This window comes from Globicephala melas, chromosome 6 (assembly GCF_963455315.2).
Source record: "Globicephala melas chromosome 6, mGloMel1.2, whole genome shotgun sequence".
NCBI lineage: Eukaryota > Metazoa > Chordata > Mammalia > Artiodactyla > Delphinidae > Globicephala > Globicephala melas.
In genome coordinates, this window is record NC_083319.1 from 107,928,508 (window position 1) to 107,951,678 (window position 23,171).

General features: G+C 44.2%; 1 protein-coding gene across 4 annotated transcripts in view; it reads left to right on the plus strand.

Annotated features, from left to right (window-relative positions):
- The window catches only part of FDFT1 (farnesyl-diphosphate farnesyltransferase 1), a 34,872-nt gene extending 13,051 nt beyond the window's left edge, over positions 1 to 21,821 (plus strand). For all 4 annotated transcript variants that reach the window (XM_030879192.3, XM_060301329.1, XM_030879191.3 and 1 more), the window contains 5 exons: positions 3,535 to 3,663; positions 7,644 to 7,835; positions 12,970 to 13,146; positions 14,271 to 14,423; positions 20,936 to 21,821. In XM_030879192.3, coding sequence (XP_030735052.1) covers positions 3,535 to 3,663; positions 7,644 to 7,835; positions 12,970 to 13,146; positions 14,271 to 14,423; positions 20,936 to 21,157 — 873 coding nt within the window. In that variant the 3' untranslated portion in view covers positions 21,158 to 21,821. The remainder of the gene's footprint in view (positions 1 to 3,534; positions 3,664 to 7,643; positions 7,836 to 12,969; positions 13,147 to 14,270; positions 14,424 to 20,935) is intronic.
- Positions 21,822 to 23,171: the final 1,350 nt, after the last annotated feature.

Below are 23,171 nucleotides of genomic sequence, written 5' to 3' on the forward strand. Positions count from 1 at the left end.
TGCACCAGTGACCGTGACCCTTGGCCTGAGGGTGGCTCTTCAGGAGGGTCGTGGGTGAAGCTTGACCCTGCTGTCTGGGGTGTCCTTACACACGAGTGTGAGATTCCTCCTCCTGGCAGTCTCTGCACTATTTAATTTTGGAACAGAAGCCTGAGGGGCCAAGAATTGTAAATTCACACCCGAGTCCTCCAGGTGGTTGTGAAGGTATGTTTGTCAGGGTGGGAGAAGAGAACATACTGCACTTGGTAAGTTACTAGCTCGCTTGATGGTTTAAGATTTTGAGCCACATGGCGTGTGGCCACCGTTGTGCTCTTGCCCCAGGCCCGGTGGAAGGTGGGGCTGAGCCTCCACGGGGCCTTCTAACCGAGTGAAGCGGCTGAAGGCTTCCTCTGGTCAGCATTGACATGGGACCTGGGGCTGTAATAAGGCTTCAGTGCTCATTAGTTGATACCAGGCTTTCTAGAACACTCATTGTATATTAGGGGTTAAATTAGAGTGCATCTTTTTCACCTGGTACTAGTGGAGACTGGTAGTCTTAGAGATCTACCTCCAAACACAGCTTGAGAAATAAGAAAGGGTTACTTTTAAATGATAATGGCAATAATAGCGTACATTTATTGAGTTATGAGTTACGAAATGTATTTCGTTATTGGTTTATCATTTGCTTTATTTAATATTAATATAGTTTTAACATGTAATGGACGTGATACACTGTTAACCACGTGTGTATAGATAAGGAAACTGAGACATAGAGATTTAAGCCCCTTGCCTCAAATCACCTGTGAAGTTAAGTGGCAGAACCAGGATTCAAACACAAAAGGCCTACATCCAGAACCCTTGTGCTTAATCCCTGGCACACTCTACTGCCCCTTTAAAAAATGGTTAAAAATAAAACTGCATATAGGTGAAGGTAGCATCACCCAGTGTTTTGGTGGTTTTTTTTTTTTCCTTTGGCTGTGTTGGCTCTTCATTGCTGCGCGTGGGCTTTCTCTAGTTGTAGCGAGCAGGGGCTACTCTTTGTTGCTGTGCACGGGCTTCTCACTGCGGTGGCTTCTCTTGTTGTGGAGCACAGGCTCTAGGCACACGGGCTTCAGTAGTTGTGGCTTGCAGGCTCAGTAGTTGTGGCACATGGGCTTAGTGGCAGTTCTTTTAATATTAGGAATATTAATTCTTTATCTGCAGTGTAAATTCCAAATATTTTTTCCACCTTTTCACCTGCCTTTTTTCACCTTAAAAGCACTTGGTTCTAGGAAACCATTTTTTTAAAAATATTTTTTTAAACTAAATAAATAAATTTATTTATTTACTTTTGGCTGCGTTGGGCCTTCATTGCTGTGTGTGGGCTTTCTCTAGTTGTGGCGAGCAGGGGCTACTCTCTGTTGCGGTGCGCGGGCTTCTCATTGCGGTGGCTTCTCTTGTTGAGGAGCATGGGCTCTAGGCACACGGGCTTCAGTAGTTGTGGCACGCGGGCTCAGTAGTTGTGACTTGTGGGCTCTGGAGCGCAGGCTCAGTAGTTGTGGTGCACAGGCTTAGTTGCTCTGCGGCGTGTGGGATCTTCCTGGACCAGGGCTCTAACCCGTGTCCCCTGCACTGGCAGGTGGATTCTTATCCACTGTGCCACCAGGGAAGCCCCACCCAGTGTTTTGATCATAACACCCCAAAGTTTATAATCAGGGAGATTTCTGTGTACATGCTCCCCTTGCCCCTGCTTCGGGGCTGGCCTTTCTCCATTGTACCAGTGGACTCCCCGTGGTGTCCTTCCTTCTCGTACTTGGAATCACTAGAGAGTGACCCCGGGACCTAGAAGTGTACTGTAGCTGGGAAACAGAATTCCCTGGAGGGACAAGGAAAAGCCCCTCCTGGCTGACCTCGCGGGCAGAGCTGCCTGGGGGAGTCGGGCCCCTCCCTCCCCACCCTCCCTCAGGTTTCTGGGAGAACGTAGAGCTCTTCATGGTCACTCCTCCCTAGATATTTTTGTTTTCATGTTTTGAATTATATAATGATGTAGTAAGTACCAAGGAGTTGAAGTTGGTTCACATCCAGCAGTGAAGTGTTTATTTTGGAGCCTTTGTTTTCAAGCCTGAGCTGCTCCTCCCCCAGCTCGCTGGCCTTTCCCCTCTTATAAATAGAACTGACCCAGCCTGGGATCTGTTGAAAGACCAGGTCCTTGGGAGATTCAGGGATTCACATGACCTTTGGTAGAGCTGTTCGTTTGCTTCAGTCCACGTGGGAATTACCTTTTGGCTCTGTCTTGGAACAGCTGTTCTGTAGAGAAGAGTTCTGGAGAGATCAGTTTGGTTTTATGGAATTGGGGGGTTTAACAGTTTATGTTTATCAGAATAATCCTAAAGGATCTTAGACTTCTGAACCCCTTCAGTGCCCTGCAACCCTCTGGGTTCTCTCAGGCCCTTAAATTTAGGTGCTCCTTGAGGGAGTTTTTCTAACCTTTCTGTAAACATAGGCCAGGTATTTCTCACACTGCGGAAGCTTAGCAACGTCTGTTCACTGTTCGCAGTATTGTGTGTTGATAGCATGTTATTTGAGAAGTTTCATGGTGTTTTATTGGGTTGGCTAAAAAGTTCGTTCTGGTTTTTCTGTAAGATGGGATGAAAACCCGAACAAACTTTTTGCCCAACCCAGTATATTCTATTTTGATAACCTACAGACACTTCTTTGAACTTAAGCAAGATACTTGTACAGTAGCAGTGACTTTTAAGAACATCAGTAGTACTTTTCGACATTAAAGCTTGGGCTATGAAAAATAAATGTTGGATAGCCTGCTGCAGATTGAACGAAACTGAGTTGTTTAAGGAATTAGAAAGTGTAGCCTTATAGTAGGGAGACACTGTAGCTTCATGGTATGAATTCGGGAACTGAGGATAGACAGTGGTTGGCTGGTCTCCTTGCTAGAACATAAGCTCTGGGGGCGGAGTTTCTGGTCATCTCCCGGCTGTGCATTCCCAGTGCCCACAACAGTGCTTGTTGCATAGGAAGTGGCCAAGACATGTTTGCACAAATGAATCTTCATTATCATGAGGCTTGTCTGAAAATGAGGCATTCTTCCTAAAATTCTTACACATATGTCCAGTTTTATGTTGAATTATCTCATTGCTCATTAGGTGGGAAGATGAGCGTATAATAAGACTATGAATCTTCTTTTTTTGGGGTGGGGGGGCCTTGCCCCGAGGCTTGTGGGATCTTAGTTCCCTGACTAGGGGTTGAACCCGGGCCCTCAGCAGTGAGAGCTCAGAGTCCTAACCCCTGGACCACCAGGGAATTCCCTGAATCTTATTTTGAGTCTAGAAACTTTAGCATTTCTGTACCCTTCTATTTTAATATTTATGAAATTTGCCGAACTTATTCTATATGTAGAAAGCTAGCATAACCTAGATGTTAGACTTACAGCTGGATCGTTTGGGAGTCTTCCCTAACGCGTTCTGTTGGTGCTTTGCTTTATGATCTGTAGGTACCCTGTTGGTGCCCAGTTTTAATACGTGTTTCAAATTTTCTGTTTTTTTATGACCTCCATTTCAGATCTCCCTGGAGTTTCGAAATCTGGCTGAGAAATACCAAACAGTGATTGTTGACATTTGCCGGAAGATGGGATTTGGGATGGCAGAGTTTCTGGATAAGCGTGTGATGTCTGAACGGGAGTGGGACAAGGTTAGTGTCCCTGTGGAGCCTTGTCGGTGTGAGTGGCACTGATGAACTGGCAGTGCTCACCATGACATTCGGGCCGAGGGACAAGGGATGGTTTCACAGCCCAGCTGTAATGTCTCCACATAAACACTTAATAGGGGCTTACGTGTCATCATACCTGGAATAATCGTTGCTCTGGGGAGTTTATTGTCAAGTTAGGCCAGGGGTCCCCAACCCCTGGGCCATGGACCGGTACAGGTCCACAGCCCGTTAGGAACCGGGCCACACAGCAGGAGGTGCACGGTGGGCGAGCGAGCGAAGCTTCATCTGCCGCTCCCCGTCGCTTGCATTAGCCATCCCCCACACCCCCACTCTGTCCGTGGAAAAACTGTCTTCCACGAAACTGGTCCCTGGTGCCAAATAGGTTGGGGACCACTGAGTTAGGCCAAAGCAGATACAACTCGTCCCAGAGGTGCAGACATTAAGCTGATGAAAGTGTCTCTGACTTGCTGTGAAATTTGAGGTTAATGACCAAATTATTGCATGTAATATAGAGACATCAATAGTTTTCACATCTTAAAATGTGTCTTCTATGTTTTTTTCCTTTACTGAGCACGTGTGTGTGTTTCTGAGTCATTTCCAGTTCCTTCATAACACAAGCTTACTTTTTTTTAAATGAAATTTGGGTTTCTTTTCGGTTTTTTGGGTTTTTTTTGTTTTTTTTTTGTTTTTTTTGAGGTACGCGGGCCTCTCACTGTTGTGGCTTCTCCCGTCGCGGAGCACAGGCTCCGGATGCGCAGGCTCAACGGCCATGGCTCACGGGCCTGGCCGTTCCGCGGCATGTGGGATCTTCCCGGACCACGGCACGAACCCGCGTCCCCTGCATCGGCAGGCGAACTCTCAACCACCGCGCCACCAGGGAAGCCCCTCTTTTCGTTTTTAACATTTCTTTATTTAGGCTGTGCTGGGTCTTACTTGCGGAATGCTGGGTCTTCAGTTGTGGCATGCGGGATCTAGTTCCTCAACCAGGGATTGAGCTCAAGCCCCTTGCATTGGGAGTGCAGAGTCTTAGCCACTGGACCACCAGGGAGTCCCCACGAGCTTACTTTTAAATTCAGGGCCACCTTGGCCCCATTTACTTAGGAGTAGGTATCAGACTGTTAAATTGTATTCTGTGTCTGTTTCCTCAGAAACAAAACGGTTCACGAGGATCCCAAGGCATTAACTTGGATCATAGTTGCATTACGCTGAGGAGTGAGTGCCTTTCTAATACCCACACCTCCTTCCCCATCATCTTTTCATAGAAATAAGATGATGCGAGAGGTTCCAGGTTTCTCGACGTCCACCTACCTCTTCTTATGGTGCTTGTAGATGCACATACATGGAGGTACACGAAGGAGCCCTGGGGGGGCCCAGGTTGTCTTCCTCTAGGGACAGAGCAGCTGGAAAGGGCTGTGAGAGCAGATGATGTGGCAGATACAATTATACTGGCTTTCATTTGGCCAGAGGTTATCCCTGACCAGCAGCTGTGAAGGATGTTGGCCAGGGGTTGGGGAGAGCTTGCTTCTGTGGACAAAGTGACGTAATTGACTACGGGGACTAAACTTGACTCAAAATACAAGATAGGAGGGGAGGGGGTCTTGCCCATTTTCCATAGGAATGGCCTCTGTGAGACTTACTCATCACCTCAGTGGAAGCAGAGACATTTTAAACGTCTAAACTGCGTACATATTTTGTGTCTCTAATAGTGTTTAGGTTAGGATCCCAAAAGAGATGCTACTGCATATTCATCGAGTGAGTGTAGGTCCAAGGTCTGGCCTCCTCATTTTTCACGACTCAAAACTTGATGACAGCATCTTTGGAACTGGTGGTTTATGCTCCACAAGTTAGTGTGAGTGTGGCTGCTGCTAGAATATCAGTTTATGAATTTAAAGTTAAAGCTGAAACTCCTGGCCATGAACCAGCGCTGGTTATCAGCACAGTAACTTCCTTTTCTGCCATGCAGATCTATTCAGGAAACTTAATTACAGGCTGTTGAGTAGAAGTTCGGATCAGATAAAACTGAATACTTGTAAATATTTTTCTTTTCCTTCAACTTGAGAGGAAAATGAATACCTCCATTCTAGGAGTATTTCTACCCAAAGAACTGTTATCTTAAAATATACTTTTCCTTGGACAGCAATATGGATGTTGTAATGTAATATGTAATGTTTTTTATTAATTTCTAATAAGTCTTTTAAAAATTTCTTGTAGTTGTCCACAGCTGCTTTCTCTCTGATTTCAGCATATCTTTACTCTTTCCAGATCCTTCCTCTCCTGGAACATATTTCAAGTGCTTTTTCTACCATTTCATCGTACCCCTTGATTAGTCAGTGACTTTGTATTACTTTCTTTTTTAAAAAAAATTAATTAGTTACTTAATTTTTGGCTGCGTTGGGTCATCGTTGCTGCGCACGGGCTTTCTCTAGTTGCGGCGAGCGGGGGCTACTCTTCATTGTGGTGCGCGGGCTTCTCATTGCGGTGGCTTCTCTTGTTGCAGAGCACGGGCTCTAGGCATGCGGGCTTCAGTAGCCATAGCACACGGGCTCAGTGGTTGTGGCGCATGGGCTTAGTTGCTCCGTGGCGTGTGGATCTTCCCAGACCAGGGCTCGAACGCTTGTCCCCTGCATTGGAAGGCAGATTCTTAACCACTGCACCACCAGGGAAGCCCTGTATTACTTTAAACCAGAGACACTCTCTACTCTGGTCTTCCCCTAACTCTGCTGCAGAGGGTACCTTCATTAACTCTTCTTCACTTCTTAAGTTGTCTAGTGGACATTCATTTTATAAACGTATTGCTTTAAGTAATACAATATTGTAAATCAACTATATTTCAATTTAAAAACAAAGAGTATTCCAGTGAGTTGTCTTGGAATACTCTTCTCCGGGGAGGACAGCTTTGACAAACCACTTGTATAGAAAGAAACTTCTCTGACAATTAAGATTTACATTTACTCAGACTTCATTTGAGAGAAAGGCAGAGTTTTAGCAAAGTTGTTCAACCTGCCTCTGAAGCCGTATGGCTTGGCTGAGAATCCCTGGCCTCTGACGCGCCAGATGAGTGATCTTGTGCAAGTGAAGTGACGTCTCTGTGCCTCAGTTTCTACATCTGCACAATGGTGATAATTAGTGAATGTGCCCCAGAAGATGTTTGTGAGGACCGAATATGCAGCATGCTTAAAACACATCATTGAGGACTTCCCTGGTGGTCCAGTGGGTAAGACTCCGCGCTCCCACTGTAAGAGACCTGGGTTCGAACTCTGGTAAGGAGCTAGATCCCACATGCATGCCGCAACTAAGAAATCTGCATGCCTCAACCAAAGATCTTACATGCCACAACTGAAGATCCCGAGTGTCGCAACTAAGACCCAGCACAGCCTAAATAAATGAATTTAAAAAACTTTAAAAAAATGAGTGAAAAACTTAGGAAAGTATATTTAAAAAATAAATAAAACACATCCTTGTTATGTAAAAAAAACAAAGTAGTACCACTACGTTCTTTTACTTAATGAGGATTTTGAGACACTGCAAGATCTTAAAATGTCTTCAAGATTAAATTCTGCTTGGTATTCTAGTTTCTGTTAGAATATTCCTTATTCCCTCAAGGCCTTCACTCCCAATTTGGGATATCAAAAAGTTTACTGTACTAGTTTATTTTTTCAATAACCTTTTATTCTAGAAGCAGTGCATGTGCATTGTACAGATATAGAAAATACAGTAAAAAATAAAATAAAAAAAATAGAAACATCACATGAGCCAGAGATCACTTTTGTTAAGTCTTTTGTGCACATCCTTCTTGGAATGTTTTTTGCTCTTTACATGTACATGGTGTATAATGTGGTTGTTTTAAGCAAAATGAGATCTTTTACGTTCTTTTTGGAACCTGGTTTTTATAGCTAATCTGTAGCATTTCTGTTTTAGTAAAAGTTTCATTATTAAAGTACTTGAAAAATCATCTTTTACAGTACTGTCACTATGTTGCTGGGCTGGTGGGAATTGGCCTTTCTCGTCTGTTCTCGGCCTCAGAGTTAGAAGATCCCTTAATTGGTGAAGACACAGAGCTTGCCAACTCTATGGGCCTGTTTCTGCAGAAAACAAACATCATCCGTGATTATCTGGAAGACCAGCGAGAAGGAAGAGAGTTTTGGCCTCAAGAGGTAATAGGTTCAGGGGATTTGGGGAGAAATAATTTTGAATGCTCTCTGACAACAAAACATTAAACCCTTTTGGTTGCAAGTGACAGAAACACAAATCAAGCTCCCTTAGACAGCATAGGAGACGGTGTAGACTAGGTTAGGATTTAGTTTGCTTCAGGGGGACGGGCTGCATCCAGGGATTCAGACTGTGTAATAAGACTTTGTCCCCTTTCTACCTCTTGGACAGGCTTTGTCCAGTGGTGGGTATAACGTCCCATGACTCACTCATAGGCTTGGTTCCTATGCCCATCCTTTAATCAGTTAGTAGCCAGAGCGTTGAGCACTCAGTCTAGACCTGGAGTATGTCTGCCCACACATGTAGAATGGATTTCCTCCAAGAAAGAAGGACTCGGTGGCAAGAAGGGGCACCAGATGGGCACCCACTACAGATGTTCATTATCAGAGACAAGAGTGGATCTTTGACTTAATTTAAAATGGACAGGGAAAGGAAGGGCTTTGACATTGATTTTATTCAGAAGGAAAGCTAGGAAATCTTATGACTATCTCCTGATTTTACTCCAGCATTTACCTTTTGTTTTAATCCATCAAATGGTATCCTAGGGACTTCCCAGGTGGCGCAGTGGTTAAGAATCCGCCTGCCAGTGCAGGGGACACGGGTTTGAGCCCTGGTCCGGGAAGATCCCACATGCCGCGGAGCAACTAAGCCCGTGCGCTACAACTACTGAGCCTGCGCTCTAGAGCCTGTGCTCCTCAACGAGAGAAGCCACCGCAATGAGAAGCCCACGCACCACAACCAAGAGTAGCCCCCGCTCTCTGCAACTAGAGAAAGCCCACGCACAGCAATGAAGACCCAACGCAGCCAAAAATAAATAAATTTATTTATTATTTTTAAAAAAAGATAAAAAAAACGGTTTCCTAGAACCAAGTGCTTTTAAGGTGAAAAAAGGCAGGTGAGAAGGTGGAAAAGATATTTGGAATTTATACTGCAGATAAAGAGTTAATATTCCTAATATTAAAAGAACTGCCAAAAGTTAAGTAAAAGACCAGCTGCACAGAAAAAATGGGTAAAGGGATAAGAACAGGTAGTTCACAGAAAGAAAGATGGAAATGATCCTTAAATATCTGGGAAGTGATCAACCTTACTCCTGATAGGTGAAATTCACATTAAACCTCCCCTGACCTCAGACATCATAGGTTTTCAAGCCTCCCAGGTGACTGTGGTGTGCAGCGAGGTCGAGAAACAGCTCTTGACGACCCTCCTTTGACACCAAGGCTCAGAGAAGGGAAGGGGCTTGTCTCAGGACTCCCAGAAGGGGAGCTTCTGTCTCCTGGGTCTCAGCCCGGTGCCTGTCCAGGAAACCACACCGCCTTTCAGACGAGGCTCTGCATCCCTGCAGGTGCCTCACTGCCCACTCTTCTGTAAAATAGAATAGTTTATACCACCAGGCAGTGGTGCGAATAAAATGAGAAAAACTTCTAGCGCAGAGTGCTTAGTAAACGTCAGTTCAAGCAGCTTAACGACCACAAAAAACAGTCGTGAGATACTATTTCCTGCATCAGATTGGCAAAGTGTCGGAAGTTTGGTAAGCCGTAAGCCATGCTGGGGAAATGGGTGCTCCCGTGCGGGTGGTGAGCGCAAGCTTGGCCAGTGACGGCTGTGGGAGGTTACTGACCGCAGCCACTGTTTGTAATAGTTACGTTTATAAACAACTCAGATGTCCGTCCGTACGGGACGGAGGGAATGAACTATGGTCTATCCACGCAGTGGAGCACCAAAAGAGCGATCCTCCTGTGGAGTGAGCTCCAGGTTATATTACTAAGTGAAAAAAGCAAGGTGCGTAACAGTATGTGTAGTTCCAAAGGAAGGATAAACCAGAAAGGAATAAAGTTTTCAGTAATTATATTGTGAATAATAATATTGAAACTATTATAGAAACTTTACAGCTTAAAGAAAATAGGTAATTTTGTTCGTATCATTAGGAAGCAAGATTTTCAGTCTAAAATAAAAGTTGCAAAGATAGAAAACACTGAAGTTAAGCAAAAACTCCAGTGATCCTAAACTGGATTGGAAATACCGGTATGAACTCATGATATCGTTTCTCTTAGAAAATTCTAGCTCCATCCACTAAGAGTTGTATTGTAGAAAGAGGTTCAAGTGGCTCCTCAGTCCCCTTGATGGGACCCTAATAGTCTTTGATAGCTGCCGTGCCATTTGGTGGTATGTCAAGATGTTCCAAGCTCATTTTGTACATTTTTTGACTGGGATTTGGACTCACCCAGCTCTTCAGGAAGCCTAAGCTTTCTGTTAATGGGAAATGGGGCCTCCAGACCACACTTGGGCACTCGGGGTGGTCATTGCTCTTGGAGTAGTCGTCGTGTATATTTAGTTTTAAATCTAAAATTTTTACCTTGTAGTTTATATTGATATTTCCAATTCAAACTCAGGACTGTTACCTAGTCTCTTCTGTATTACATCTCTACCTCTTCCTCATCCACAGTCGTATTTCTCAAGGAAAATAGGAGATGATAGAATTAGTATATCCCATAATGACTCACTTGCTTTTTTCCCACATTACAGATGTAATTACACATTACCGCAGTCTCTGAATAGTGACTCTAGTGCTACTGCTACCAAGTGTGACTACTGAGCACAGTTGAAAATATGTTTTCGCATATGCTAGCTAATTCCCTATTTTTATATTGTATTTATATCTAAATTGTCAGATCAGATAGCCATTAAGACTGGACTTCCCTGGTGACACAGTGGTTAAGAATCCACCTGCCAACGCAGGAGACACGGGTTTGAGCCCTGGTCCGGGAAGATCCCACATGCCGCGGGGCAACTAAGCCCGTGCACCACAACTACTGAGCCTGTGCTCTAGAGCCCACGTGCCACAACTACTGAAGCCTGTGTGCCTAAAGCCTGTGCTCCACAACAAGAGAAGCCACCGCAATGAGAAGCCCACACACCATAATGAAGAGTAGCCTCTACTCATTGCAACTAGAGAAAGTTGTGGCTCACGGGGTCTAGAGCGCAGGCTCAGTAGTTGTGGCGCACGGGCTTAGTTGCTCCGTGGCATGTGGGATCTTCTCGGACCAGGGCTTGAACCCATGTCCCCTGCATTGGCAGGTGGATTCTTAACCACTGCACCACCAGGGAAGTCCATTAATATTTATGAATTTTGAAGAAAAAAAAGAACGATACTTCCCTATGTTTATACATGTTGGTAATAGTTTGTCCTTTATACTTCAAGGTCACTTTTTCTGGATGTAAAGTTTTTATCTCACATTTTCGAGTTTCTTAAACGTGTTACTCCATGTTCTCCCTCTTTAGGACTGGCTGTTGAAAATCTAATTCTTTTCCGTATACGTTATGGGTTCTTTTTCTCCTCCTTGGTGGTCACTGCCTAGATCCATTATCAATGGAGATGCTAAATGGTGCTATCTTAATTCTGTCATCCTTTCTGCATTTATTAGCTGGAATTTTGGATTTTGCAAAACTGTGATGATGGTAGCATCATAGTGTTTGGATTTTCCCAGAGTCTCACCCCCCCAAAAAAAAAAAGTGACAAAAACTCAACCAAAAAACTGAAACAGATGTATCCAAAACAATGGATAGCATGTCCAGAAGCACAAGTGACAAAGCACCCCCAGGAACTCCAAAACACAGATGGGTGCAGACAAAACAGCAGCTCCAAAAACAAAACCTGCAAAACCTGTGCAGGACAAAGCCAAGGTGCTACAGGTGTCTCAGACCCGAGAGCGGGAGTGGACAGTGGGATGGACCCATTTGAGAAGAGCAGGTGAAACAGGAATGGGTGTTCCTTCTCTGGCTGTGGGTGAGTCCACGGGGGCCAAGGGGGAGCCTGGAGGAGCTGGAGTGCATTGGCCCCCTTGAACTGGATGTGGACACAGACCAGTCAGGATTCTCTTCCAGGATTGGGCCCACCTTGAGGGGTGAAATAAAAACTGAGCAGCGAGACCTATGTGACATCAACCAGATGCAACATATGAATCTTGTTTAGGTACTTACTGGAAGAAACCAAGTGGAAAAAAAATTAGTGGGATAATACAACTGCTAATTGGATAATTTGTATTAAATATTTATCGTTAACTTTTAGTTGTGATAAGATATATGTACAAGAAAGGTTCCTAGTCTTTTAGATATTCATAATGAAGTATTTGTGGATAAAATGATATCTTAGGGCTTTAATTTAGAATAATTTGGGGGCTGGGGCCATATAGCTGGAACAAGATTGGCCAAGTGTCAGTAACTGTTGAAGCTGGTGGATGGATATGTAGGCGCCCATTAGCGTTTTTCTCCAGGTTCTGCAGGACAGTCTAGTACCAGCAATCTGAGTGGGTTTAGGTGCAAATTAAGAATGGATAGCAAACATGACTTACCATAGAATCTCTGAGTCCTTTTAGGCCTAGTCATTTATTTTGGGGAGTGTATAAAGTTACAATAAGCGTTATTCTTTAGGAAGCTTAAGAATACCCAAGGATAAAAGTAAGTTATTTGCTAGCTTCAGAGAATCCTCTAAATACTATTAAAGATCATCAAACCAATTCTGTTGTTGGAGTTGAGGCTGTTATTTCATTTTCAGGTCACTAAGGTCAAGGAGGTAATGTTCTTACAGTAGAGACTCAGCTCATTTCCCCAGATACGCTTGTTCAGCAGTGTTCTTATCAGAACTGGGAATGTAATGTTAATCATTAATTATTTTGACGCCTTGGCCATCTTGAGAATGTTTAGTGTTCAGCTTGTAGTGCTGTTGTAGCTGATTTTGTTAAAGCTGGTTATCTTTACAGGAACAGACCCATGCCTTGCACATAACAGGAGGCCTCTTTGGCCTGAGGTCATCAAAGTATTGCTTAGTACATGCTGCACTAATTGTCCCAAAGGGACACTTTCCCAAATACTTAACTGACTCTTGATTATGACTAGATCTTGATTGTAGTCATAATAGACATTGCATAGAGGTTAAAACGGACTTGGTCTTGGTGAAAGATGAGGCAGCAGCTAAGAAAGGCTTTGTATATCATAGTTCTTATACACAAAGATCCTTTCATGTGACTTGTACACTGTTCCCCTGTGCATGTGCTGACTCGTCTTTCGATCTTATCTGCCTAGGCTTGGAGCAAGTATGTGAACAAGCTGGGTGACTTTGCCAAGCCAGAGAACATGGACTTGGCCGTGCAGTGCCTGAATGAGCTCATAGCTAGCACGCTGCACCACATCCCTGACGTCATCACTTACCTTTCACGACTCAGAAACCAGAGCATATTCAACTTCTGTGCTATTCCACAGGTGTGGATCAGGGAGGCCGAGGGGTCGGGGTGGTGTGCTGGGAAGGGCATGCCTGGAATGCGTGTACTGTTTTGGTCTGCGTATTCCGGAATGTGGTTCCTCAAAAAAATGACTCTAGTGTATTTTCTTCTGCCAGGGGCAGGCACGTTCACAACACCTCCCCTCTGCCCCATGGCCATCACACTCAGGTCAGCCTTGAGGTTAAGCCTGCTTCTTTCCAGAACCTTCTAGAACCCTTTTTTCTAAACGAGCTAGTTTGATGTTTATCCTCACAATTAAATCTAGGGCTTTGAGTCAGATTTATGAGGAGTGCTGGGTGAAACACAGGTGAAGCTGTTACTAAAAAGTCTTATTTAAGCACCTAATTTTGGCTCTCCTTTCCCAGATCTTGGGATAACAGAACCTGGTCCTGTGGACCTAGGAGCTTATACTTTTTAAATGCCTTTACCAGTTATTTCCGTTTTTAACTCAAATAAAATGAAGAAAGTTACAAGATTTAACTGATTTGGAAGCATGGTTTCGTCTTGTTCTAATGACCAATCTGACCAGTTGACGGAACTAAACTCTTTATGCCAGACTTATGTTTCCATCTATCCTAGAAATAATTTACCTTTGAGCATGGGAAACTACACGGCCCCCTTTCTTTTGTCCCCTGCCACCCCCATGCTACTTTTTTTTTGAATGTATAATGATTATGTTCATTGTAGGAAAAATGGGGAGAAAAAACAAAATAGATATTATTTTGGATATTTCCAGATATTATTTTGGAATATCTGTTGTTCAGACCTAATAACCTATTGCCCCAGCATGGAAAATGTTACATTGGCTTGTGTTTGTTTTTTCCAAATAAAAAGGAAATACCGTGACTAAACTATAGAATTACTCAAGACTGCAAAGGGCACTTGATTCTGTGTTTTGCTGAGAAGGGGAAACATGGGAAAGGGAGAGGTCTTGACATGCTTTCTTTATGGGTCTTTTCTCTTGGTTAGTTGCATCTTAGCCCTTCGGCACTTTCTGCCGAAGGTTCTCTTCCCTTCTCATGATGATTGCTTACCGTGCAGTTTCTCACTTCTTTTCATGAAATGAGATGAATTAGTGTTTCCTCTCTCTCTCCTTATCTGTAGGTCATGGCCATTGCCACTTTGGCCGCCTGTTATAATAATCAACAGGTATTCAAAGGGGTGGTGAAGATACGAAAAGGGCAAGCAGTCACCCTGATGATGGATGCCACCAACATGCCCTCTGTAAAAGCTATAATACACCAGTACATGGAAGAGGTGGGCTTTCATTTAATAATATCACTATTTAAACATTTCGTATTTGGATATTAGATGATCTTAACAGCTCACAGTGTTACGGTACGGCATTGGTGTTTGACGGGTTGGTGTCCTTTATTTGGAAGAATAGGCACAGAGCGCCGAGTGTTGGGAGCTGCCCGGTACCCTGGTCAGAGGGGATAAAGGAAGCCAGGCCTTAGGATGGAGCTCCCAGGAGAATCCTATTTTTCGAGCTGGAAGATGAAGTTAGAGGCCAACCAGGCTTCTTGTCTCACGGCTGAGGCGTGTGAAGCCAAGGCTGTGGCTGCTGACGCAGCATCTGACTGAATGGATCCAGGACCCCAGGCCACACTCCCGACTCCCGGTCCAGTACTTTCCACTATGGCAGGGACCTCAGTTGAGAAACCATTGTGGGGGATTCAGCAAAGGAAAACCATCAAGCTGCAACTGTTTCTAAATTTTCTAATGCAGATCCCATTTCAGATGCCCAAACCCATCCTGTAAAACAACATGCTTGTTCTAGTCAAATCTCCAACTCTGGAGGGTGTAATCCATGACTTGGTTCAAAAGAACTTTTTCTTAGAGCCTAGAACTCTACTTGCCAGGCCCTGGAGTAAGGCTTCTCAAATGGAGGTGGTCTGGCTTCCCCCTCCCCTGGGGGACACTTGGCAATGTGTGGAGACATTTTTGATTGTCACGCTGGGGTGTGAGTGGCTACTACCATCTGGTGCGTAGACACCCGAGATCCTTAGGTTGTTTCTTAGTGATGACACCCCCCCCCCCCCACCGCGCACAGATCTCATGAGCACTTTCTTTACTCTTCGCTGATCCCACTGTATCCACTGTGGGTCTCTCTCCTTGAAGCCCTTTCCTTTTTTGGCTTCTGTGACACTTGACCCCAGTTCAACCTCTTACCCCTCTGCCTGCTCCTTTCTCCTCTGGCTCCTGGTGCTGGTGTTTCCTGGGGTTCGTTCTTGATTTTCGTGTTTCCTCACCACATAAGGGCTCTCCAGCTCCCCCAGCTCTGGCCTTGGTCATTAACTTCTTTTTGCTGTCTGATGACATTACCTTTCACCTAATCGTGGAATCCAGGTAGCCTGGAGGCTGTTGCATGTCCTCCTCTGTTCTCCCTAACCCGCCTCAGGAATCTCCACGTCCTGGCTGTTCTGGTTATGCTTTCATACTTGTCACAATTTTGTGCGCATTACCCTCTGACCGAGCACTTCTAGAACTTTACCTACAAAAAAATAACCAGAAAATGTGCAGCAATGCTTATTGGAGCATTTTGTCCTCATGCCTCGTTGGGAATGAATTGATTAAATTGTACATTCATACTATGCAGCTTGTGTTTAAAAAAAGAATGACATAATTTTGTGGGTGCTAGCGTTAAAAAATGTCCATAAAAAATCGTGTGAGTGAAGGAAGTCAAATTATAGAACAATATGTTTGTAACCTATTAATTTAATAGGTTTACAATTTAAATAAAATTTAAAATACGTATACAATTTAAATAAAATTGTGTGTATGTATAACTTAGTATGGATAATATAGAATGATATATATTTGTATATCATATAATCATATATAGTACGTATAATATATAACACATCTCTATGACATTTTGTGTTTGTATAGAGGCTTATATGGGTGTAGCAAGAGGTATAAAAGGAACTACACCAGTATATCATATTACATTAATGTATGTATTAATATGTGACGGTTTGTACATTTATATGTATAGGCTAAGAAGGACAAAGCGAGGGGGAATAATGTAAGGGAATTTTGATTTCTTTATTTTTGTTTTGCCTATTTTTATAAGCATAATTCCATCATCTACAATTTTTTCTTTTCTTTTTTTTTTTTTTTACTCTGTTTCATTAACTCTCTCTTCTTTTCCCCTCACACCCCTACAACACCCCTTATTCTAACCACCATTTGCACAGAAAAATACCATGAGTATTCTTTCTCCTGCTTTTACAGCAGAGGTTAATAAAATGTCACGATTACAGGGTATTCCCAGCTGATACTGATGAGGCAGGTACAGAAGTAAACTATTGGGTTATTTCCTATAAAAGCACTACTCTGGGGTAAAGTAGATTTAGTTTTTTCAAGCCTGCTAAGATAGAAGTTGCGGGGTGGGGGAGGACAAAGAATAAAATAATTAAACTATAAACAACTATAGGATTGTTTTTTGGTTTTTTTTACATCATGCAATAAGTGTTTTTTTTTAATTAAAATATTTTTAAATTTTATATTGGATTATAGTTGATTTACAATGTTGTGTTAACTTCAGGTGTACAGAAAAGTGATTCATTTATACAAATACATATATCCATTCTTTTAGATTCTTGTCCTATATAGGTTATTACAGAATACTGAGAAGAGTTCCCTGTGCTATACAGTAGGTCCTTGTTGATAACCTATTTTTTTTCAGAGATTATTTTTTTAACATCTTTATTGAGGTATAATTGCTTTACAATGGTGTGTTAGTTTCTGCTTTATAACTAAGTGAATCAGGTATACATATACTTATGTTTCCATATCTCTTCCCTCTTGCGTCTCCCTCCCTCCCGCCCTCCCTATCCCACCCCTCCAGGCGGTGACAAAGCACCGAGCTCATCTCCCTGTGCTATGCGGCTGCTTCCTACTAGCTACCTCCCTTACGTTTGGTAGTGTATATATGTCCATGCCTCTCCTTGCTTTATCACATCTCACCCTTCCCCCTCCCCATGTCCTCAAGTCCGTTCTCTAGTAGGTCTGTGGCTTTATTCCTGTCTTACACCTAGGTTCTTCATGACATTTTTTTTTCTTAAATTCCATATATATGTGTTAGCATATGGTATTTGTCTTTCCCTTTCTGACTTACTTCACTCTGTATGACAGACTCTAGGTCTATACACCTCATTACAAATAGCTCAATTTCATTTCTTTTTATGGCTGAGTAATATTCCATTGTATATATGTGCCACATCTGCTTTATACATTCATCCGAAGATGGGCACTTAGGTTGTTTCCATCTCCGGGCTATTGTATATAGAGCTGCAATGAACATTTTGGTACGTGACTCTTTGAATTATGGTTTTCTCAGGGTATATGCCCAGTAGTGGCATTGCTGGGTCATATGGTAGTTCTGTTTGTAGGTTTTTAAGGAACCTCCATACTGTACTCCACAGTGGCTGTATCAATTTACATTCCCACCAGCAGTGCAAGAGGGTTCCCTTCTCTCCACAGTCTCTCCAGCATTTATTATTTCTAGATTTTTTGATGATGGCCATTCTGACCGGTGTGAGATGATATCTCATTGTACTTTTGATTTGCATTTCTCTAATGATTAATGATGTTGAGCATTCTTTCATGTGTTTGTTGGCAGTCTGTATATCTTCTTTGGAGAAACGTGTATTGAGGTCTTCTGCCCATTTTTGGGTTGGGTTGTTTGTTTTTGTGTTATTGAGCTGCATGAGCTGCTTGTAAATTGTGGAGATTAATCCTTTGTCAGTTGCTTCACTTGCAGATATTTTCTCCCATTCTGAGGGTTGTCTTTTGGTCTTGTTCATGGTTTCCTTTTTCATGCAAAAGCTTTGAAGCTTCATTAGGTCTCATTTGTTTATTTTTGTTTTTATTTCCATTTCTCCAGGAGGTGGGTCAAAAAGGCTCTTGCTGTGATTTATGTCATAGTGTTCTGCCTATGTTTTCCTCTGAGGGTTTGATAGTTTCTGGCCTTACGTTTAGGCCTTTAATCCATTTTGAGCTTATTTTTGTGTATGGTGTTAGGGAGTGATCTAATCTCAAACTTTTTACATGTACCTGTCCCGTTCTCCCAGCACCACTTACTGAAGAGGCGGTCCTTTCTCCACTCTACATTCCTGCCTCCTGTATCAAAGATAAGGTGACCGTATGTTCGTGGGTTTATCTGTGTGCTTTCTTTCCTGTTCCATTGATCTATCTTTCTGTTTTTGTGCCAGTACCATACTGTCTTGATTACTGTAGCTTTGTAGTATAGTCTGAAGTCAGGGATCCTGATTCCTCCAGCTCCGTTTTTCGATCTCAAGATTGCTTTGGCTCTTCGGGGTCTGTTGTTTTTCCATACAAACTGTGAAAATTTTTGTTCTACTTCTGTGAAAAATGCCAGTGGTAGTTTGATAGGGATTGCATTGAATCTGTAGATTGCTTTGGGTAGTAGAGTCATTTTCACCATGTTGATTCTTCCAATCCAAGAACATGTTATGTCTCTCCATCTGTTTGTATCATCTTTCATTTCTTTCATCAGTGTCATAATTTTCTGCATACACGTCTTTTGTCTCCTTAGGTAGGTTTATTCCTAGATATTTTATTCTTTTTGTTCCAGTGGTAAATGGGAGTGTTTCCTTGCTTTCACCTTCAGATTTTTCATCATTAGTGTATAGGAATGCCAGAGATTTCTGTGCATTAATTTTTTATGCTGCTACTTTTCCAAATTCATTGATAAGCTCTAGTAGTTTTTTGGTAGCATCTTTAGGATTCTCTCTGTATAGTATCATGTCATGTGCAAACAGTGACAGCTTTACTTCTTCTTTTCCGACTTGGATTCGTTTTATTTCCTCTTCTTCTCTGATTGCTGTGGCTAAAACTTCCAAAACTGTGTTGAATAAGAGTGGTGAGAGTGGGCAACCTTGTCTTGTTCCTGATCTTACTGGAAATGCTTTCAGTTTTTCACCATTGAGGACGATGTTGGCTGTGGGTCTGTCATATATGGCCTTTATTATGTTGAGGAAAGTTCTCTCTATGCCTACTTTCTGCAGGGTTTTTATCATAAGTGGGTGTTGAATTTTGTCGAAAGCTTTCTGTGCGTCTATTGAGATGATCATATGGTTTTTCTCCTTCAGTTTGTTAATATGGTGTATCACGTTGATTGATTCGCGTATATTGAAGAATCCTTGCATTACTGGAATAAACCCAGGAATCAACTACACCAGTATATCATATTACATTAATGTATGTATTAATATGTGACTGTTTGTACATTTATATGTATAGGCTAATAAGGACAAAGCGAGGGGGGATAATGTAAGGGAATTTTGATTTATTTTTGTTTTTCCTATTTTTGTAAGTATAATTCCATTATCTACAGTGTTTTGAGAAGACACTATAGTTTCTCTCCGTGTGGTCTTCTCTCTGTAGCTGTGCTTCGTAGTACCGCGTTAGATGTTAGATGTCATTGGCGTGTTCCTGTCAGCATGTTCTTTTATTTCCTCGCTATACTAAATTGTAGCTGTGCTTTTTGGGGTTACGGGGGCAAGAATATAAGAGAACGTTTGTGGGAAAAACATACCCATTGTGTAATGGAAAAATTGAAGATAATAATTTTATAGATGCTTGCTCTGTCCTCTTCATCCACTTTGCCTCCGTCTGGGCTCAGGTCCCCATCGCTTCCCACCTTAATGACCTCTGGGTCGGTTGGTTTGAGGCAGGAAACGTTGATCGAGGGCCTGCTCTGTGCCGGGCACAGGGCTGGGCCGGAGATGGAAAGGCAAGTAAGCCACGGTGCCTTCAGGTCTTCGGTCCATTTAGGGCGACGTGCAGATGGTGGCCCGGCGTGGGCGACGGGGAGAGAGTATATACCCGAGGGGGCCCTCAGCCCGACCCAGGCATTCGGGCCGCGTGACATGGAAGACAGCTACCTAGGCCGAGACTTGGGTGGAGGTGGGACTCAGCCCGGCGACGGCACGTGGGAGGAGCGTTCCCGGGGGCAGAGGGAATGGTGTGAGCGGGGAGGGAACAGAAACAGCAGCATCGCACACGGAAGACGATCACCGGCAACTGTTGCTGGCATGCGCGGGGTCCTGGGCAGGGCCAGGTGCACGCTCAGGAGCTCAGGCCTCGCGCGGCCGGGGATAGGGAACCCCCGAGGCTGTCACGCCGAAGGGGTTGTGTGTCTCTTTGGTGACAGCGTGGTGGGGCAGGTGAGTGGCTTTAGGGTTCGAGCACAGAGGCAGGAGCTCGATTTGGAAGCTCCGGTGGGAGGGCCTGACCTAAGCAGGAGCAGTGTTTGCAGGCCTGGGTTCAGCGCGGATTCTGGAGCTTTCGGAGGGGAGGGTGTGCAGGGACTGGGAGGCCTCCAGGGTGACTCTCGGGGGCCCTGCTTTGTTCTCGCCTGCTGCGCACACCTCACGGTCCATCGCGTTCTCCTGAGTGCCCGTGCCCGGTCTCTGCAGTGTGTTTCCTCCTCCGTGTGGCTCTGCTGTAGCCTCAGCGAGCAACGTGGATGTCACTGGCTCTGCGAGGTTCTGAGGGTGGGGCTCTTGGGGGCCACCCTGCTGCTCCGGGATGGCCCGTGGGATCACACAGGCCCCGCTGACATCCTGCCTTATTAGTGGAGTGACTTGGGGTTATTGCTTTTGTGTTCTCTGAGCCTCAGTTTTTCTCATTGGTAAAATGGGCGTAAAATGCCTACCTGTTTCAGGTTGTGGTAAGAAGTGAACAGAGATGTTTATAAAGTTCCTAGGACTTACTATTTTCTTCTCTTTCTTCCACAGATTTATCACAGAATCCCCAACTCCGACCCATGTTCTACTAAAACAAGGCAGATCATCTCCACGATCAGGTCACAGAATCTTCCCAACTGTCAGCTCATCTCTCGGAGCCACTACTCACCCATTTACCTGTCGTTTGTCATGCTCCTGGCGGCCCTGAGCTGGCAGTATCTGAGCACCCTGTCCCAGGTCACAGAGGACTATGTTCAGACCGGAGAACGCTGACTGGGCTTGGTCGGGAGACAGAACACCCTGGGGAATGGACTGACCTTCTCTTCAGGGATGGATGTGGGCTTCCCCCCTTTTTTCCCTCCTGCTTTAATTCCTCAAGGAACTCTGTGGGCCTAGAACTTTAGAAACTGTGACATGTGGTGAAGATAAGATTAAAGGGAAAGGACACTTCAGCCTTGGCCACCTGTGTTCACCTGTGCCCACCTGGGCGGGGTGACTGAGGGCTGAGCATCCACTGCTGTGGGTCACAGTCAGGGCTGCATCCAGGCCTGCAGAGAGATCATGCTTAATGTGAATACGGGCTAGAATTAAATGTATTTAATTTGAAGCAACCTTTGAATACCTATCCTAGTAGAAAGTGAAGTGCATTTTCTTTCTGTTCTGTTCCTGTTTTTCTCATCCTTTTGTTTTCTTCAGTGGACTTGAATGTAGTAGATGTGAATGTTTAGAGTTCTAGGAATATTCCCCCGTTTCCTAAGGATGCAGACTGTCTTCCGCACGTGAAGGCTAGGAAGTAACTTCTGGGTGGGGTTAGCATTATTTCCTCATTTAAAAGTTGAGGTTTCAGGATCGCCTTTGGTCCCATCGTAGCAGGTTGGTTTCCAGTTCAGGCTGACGTTTTTGAGACTTTTATAATAAAGAACTGAATTACTCGGCATTTGTCAAGGGCAGTTCACTTGAAGCCTGGGTGAGCGTGGCAGGTACGGAACTCCAGGCTGGAGTTACTGGTTGAGGGACGGTGGCCACTGCTGCCACTGGGAAGCAGGGACCCGGCCTCCCCACCCTGCGCTGTGCCTGCCGGGAAGGGAGCAAGGGCATCACCTCCGCCAGCCTGCTCTACTTCTAGCTGATTCTCTTAGCTGCATTCAGAAGTTTTATTGCATTCGGACGGTATTTTCAGCTTTGGGGGTTTTTTCTGTTTGTTTCTCAAGAAAGGCAGATGTTTTCGGGTGATTGGCTTGAAAGCCAAGTGGCACTTAGCCCAGTTCCCCCAGCACGGTGGTCCACCTCCCTCTTCCCCCCAGCATCGCCGAGGTTTGGGCTGTGCCCACCCAGTGACTCCCTAAGAGTCTCAGCTCAGAGGGGTGTTTGAAAAAGCCCCTCGGGCCGAGAATCCCTGTCGCAGGGCATTACAGTACTTTCCCGAAGCTGTGCTCTTGGTGTGTAGTGTATTGTCAGTCCTCTTTTGCTGCAGCTGTGTGTGACTTAGTCACTGAAGGAGCTATGTTCCAGCAGTAACGTTGGGTTTGCACTGTGACAAACGTACCCACACTGATTGTTCTCGTGTGGGCCGCCGCCTGACCGTGGACTGTTTTGGTTCATTTGAGACTCAGTCCTGGATGAACCAGTCACCACATTGAAGCCAAAGTCACTTACCACTTAGAGCCCAGCTGTAAGCCAGACTCAGCAGTGAGTAATTTAAGCATCAAAACTTGGTTTGCGATTCCAAGGTAGGTGTTAAGATTTGTGTGTTGAAATCTATTAGTTCTGCTGCAGTTCACGTAGGACACGGGACAACCCGCTGGAAAGAGCCTTGGTCTGAGGTGGATGCGTTGGAAGCTTCTCTCCTGGCTCAGCTGTGGGGCTTTCTGAGCTTCTGGTGGTTTGTATGATCTTTTAGGTCCCTCCCAGCTGTAAAGCTATAAAGGTCTTAGCTCGCATGCCCACTCCTTTGGAAGAACATTTCCCTTCTAAATGTTTTCTCTACTGCAATTGCCAGATAATACAGGATACCCAGTTAAACTTGAATTTCGGATAAAATGGTTTTTTAGTATAATTATGTCCCAAATACTGCACAGGACATATTTATACTAAAAAATGACTTCTGAAATTCAAATCTGATTTGGCATCCTGTATTTTTTTTTTTTTTTTCCTTTTTGCGGTACGCGGGCCTCTCACTGTTGAGGCCTCTCCCGTTGCAGAGTACAGGCTCTGGATGCACAGGCTCAGCGGCCATGGCTCACGCACCCAGCCGCTCTGCGGCATGTGGGATCTTTCCGGACCGGGG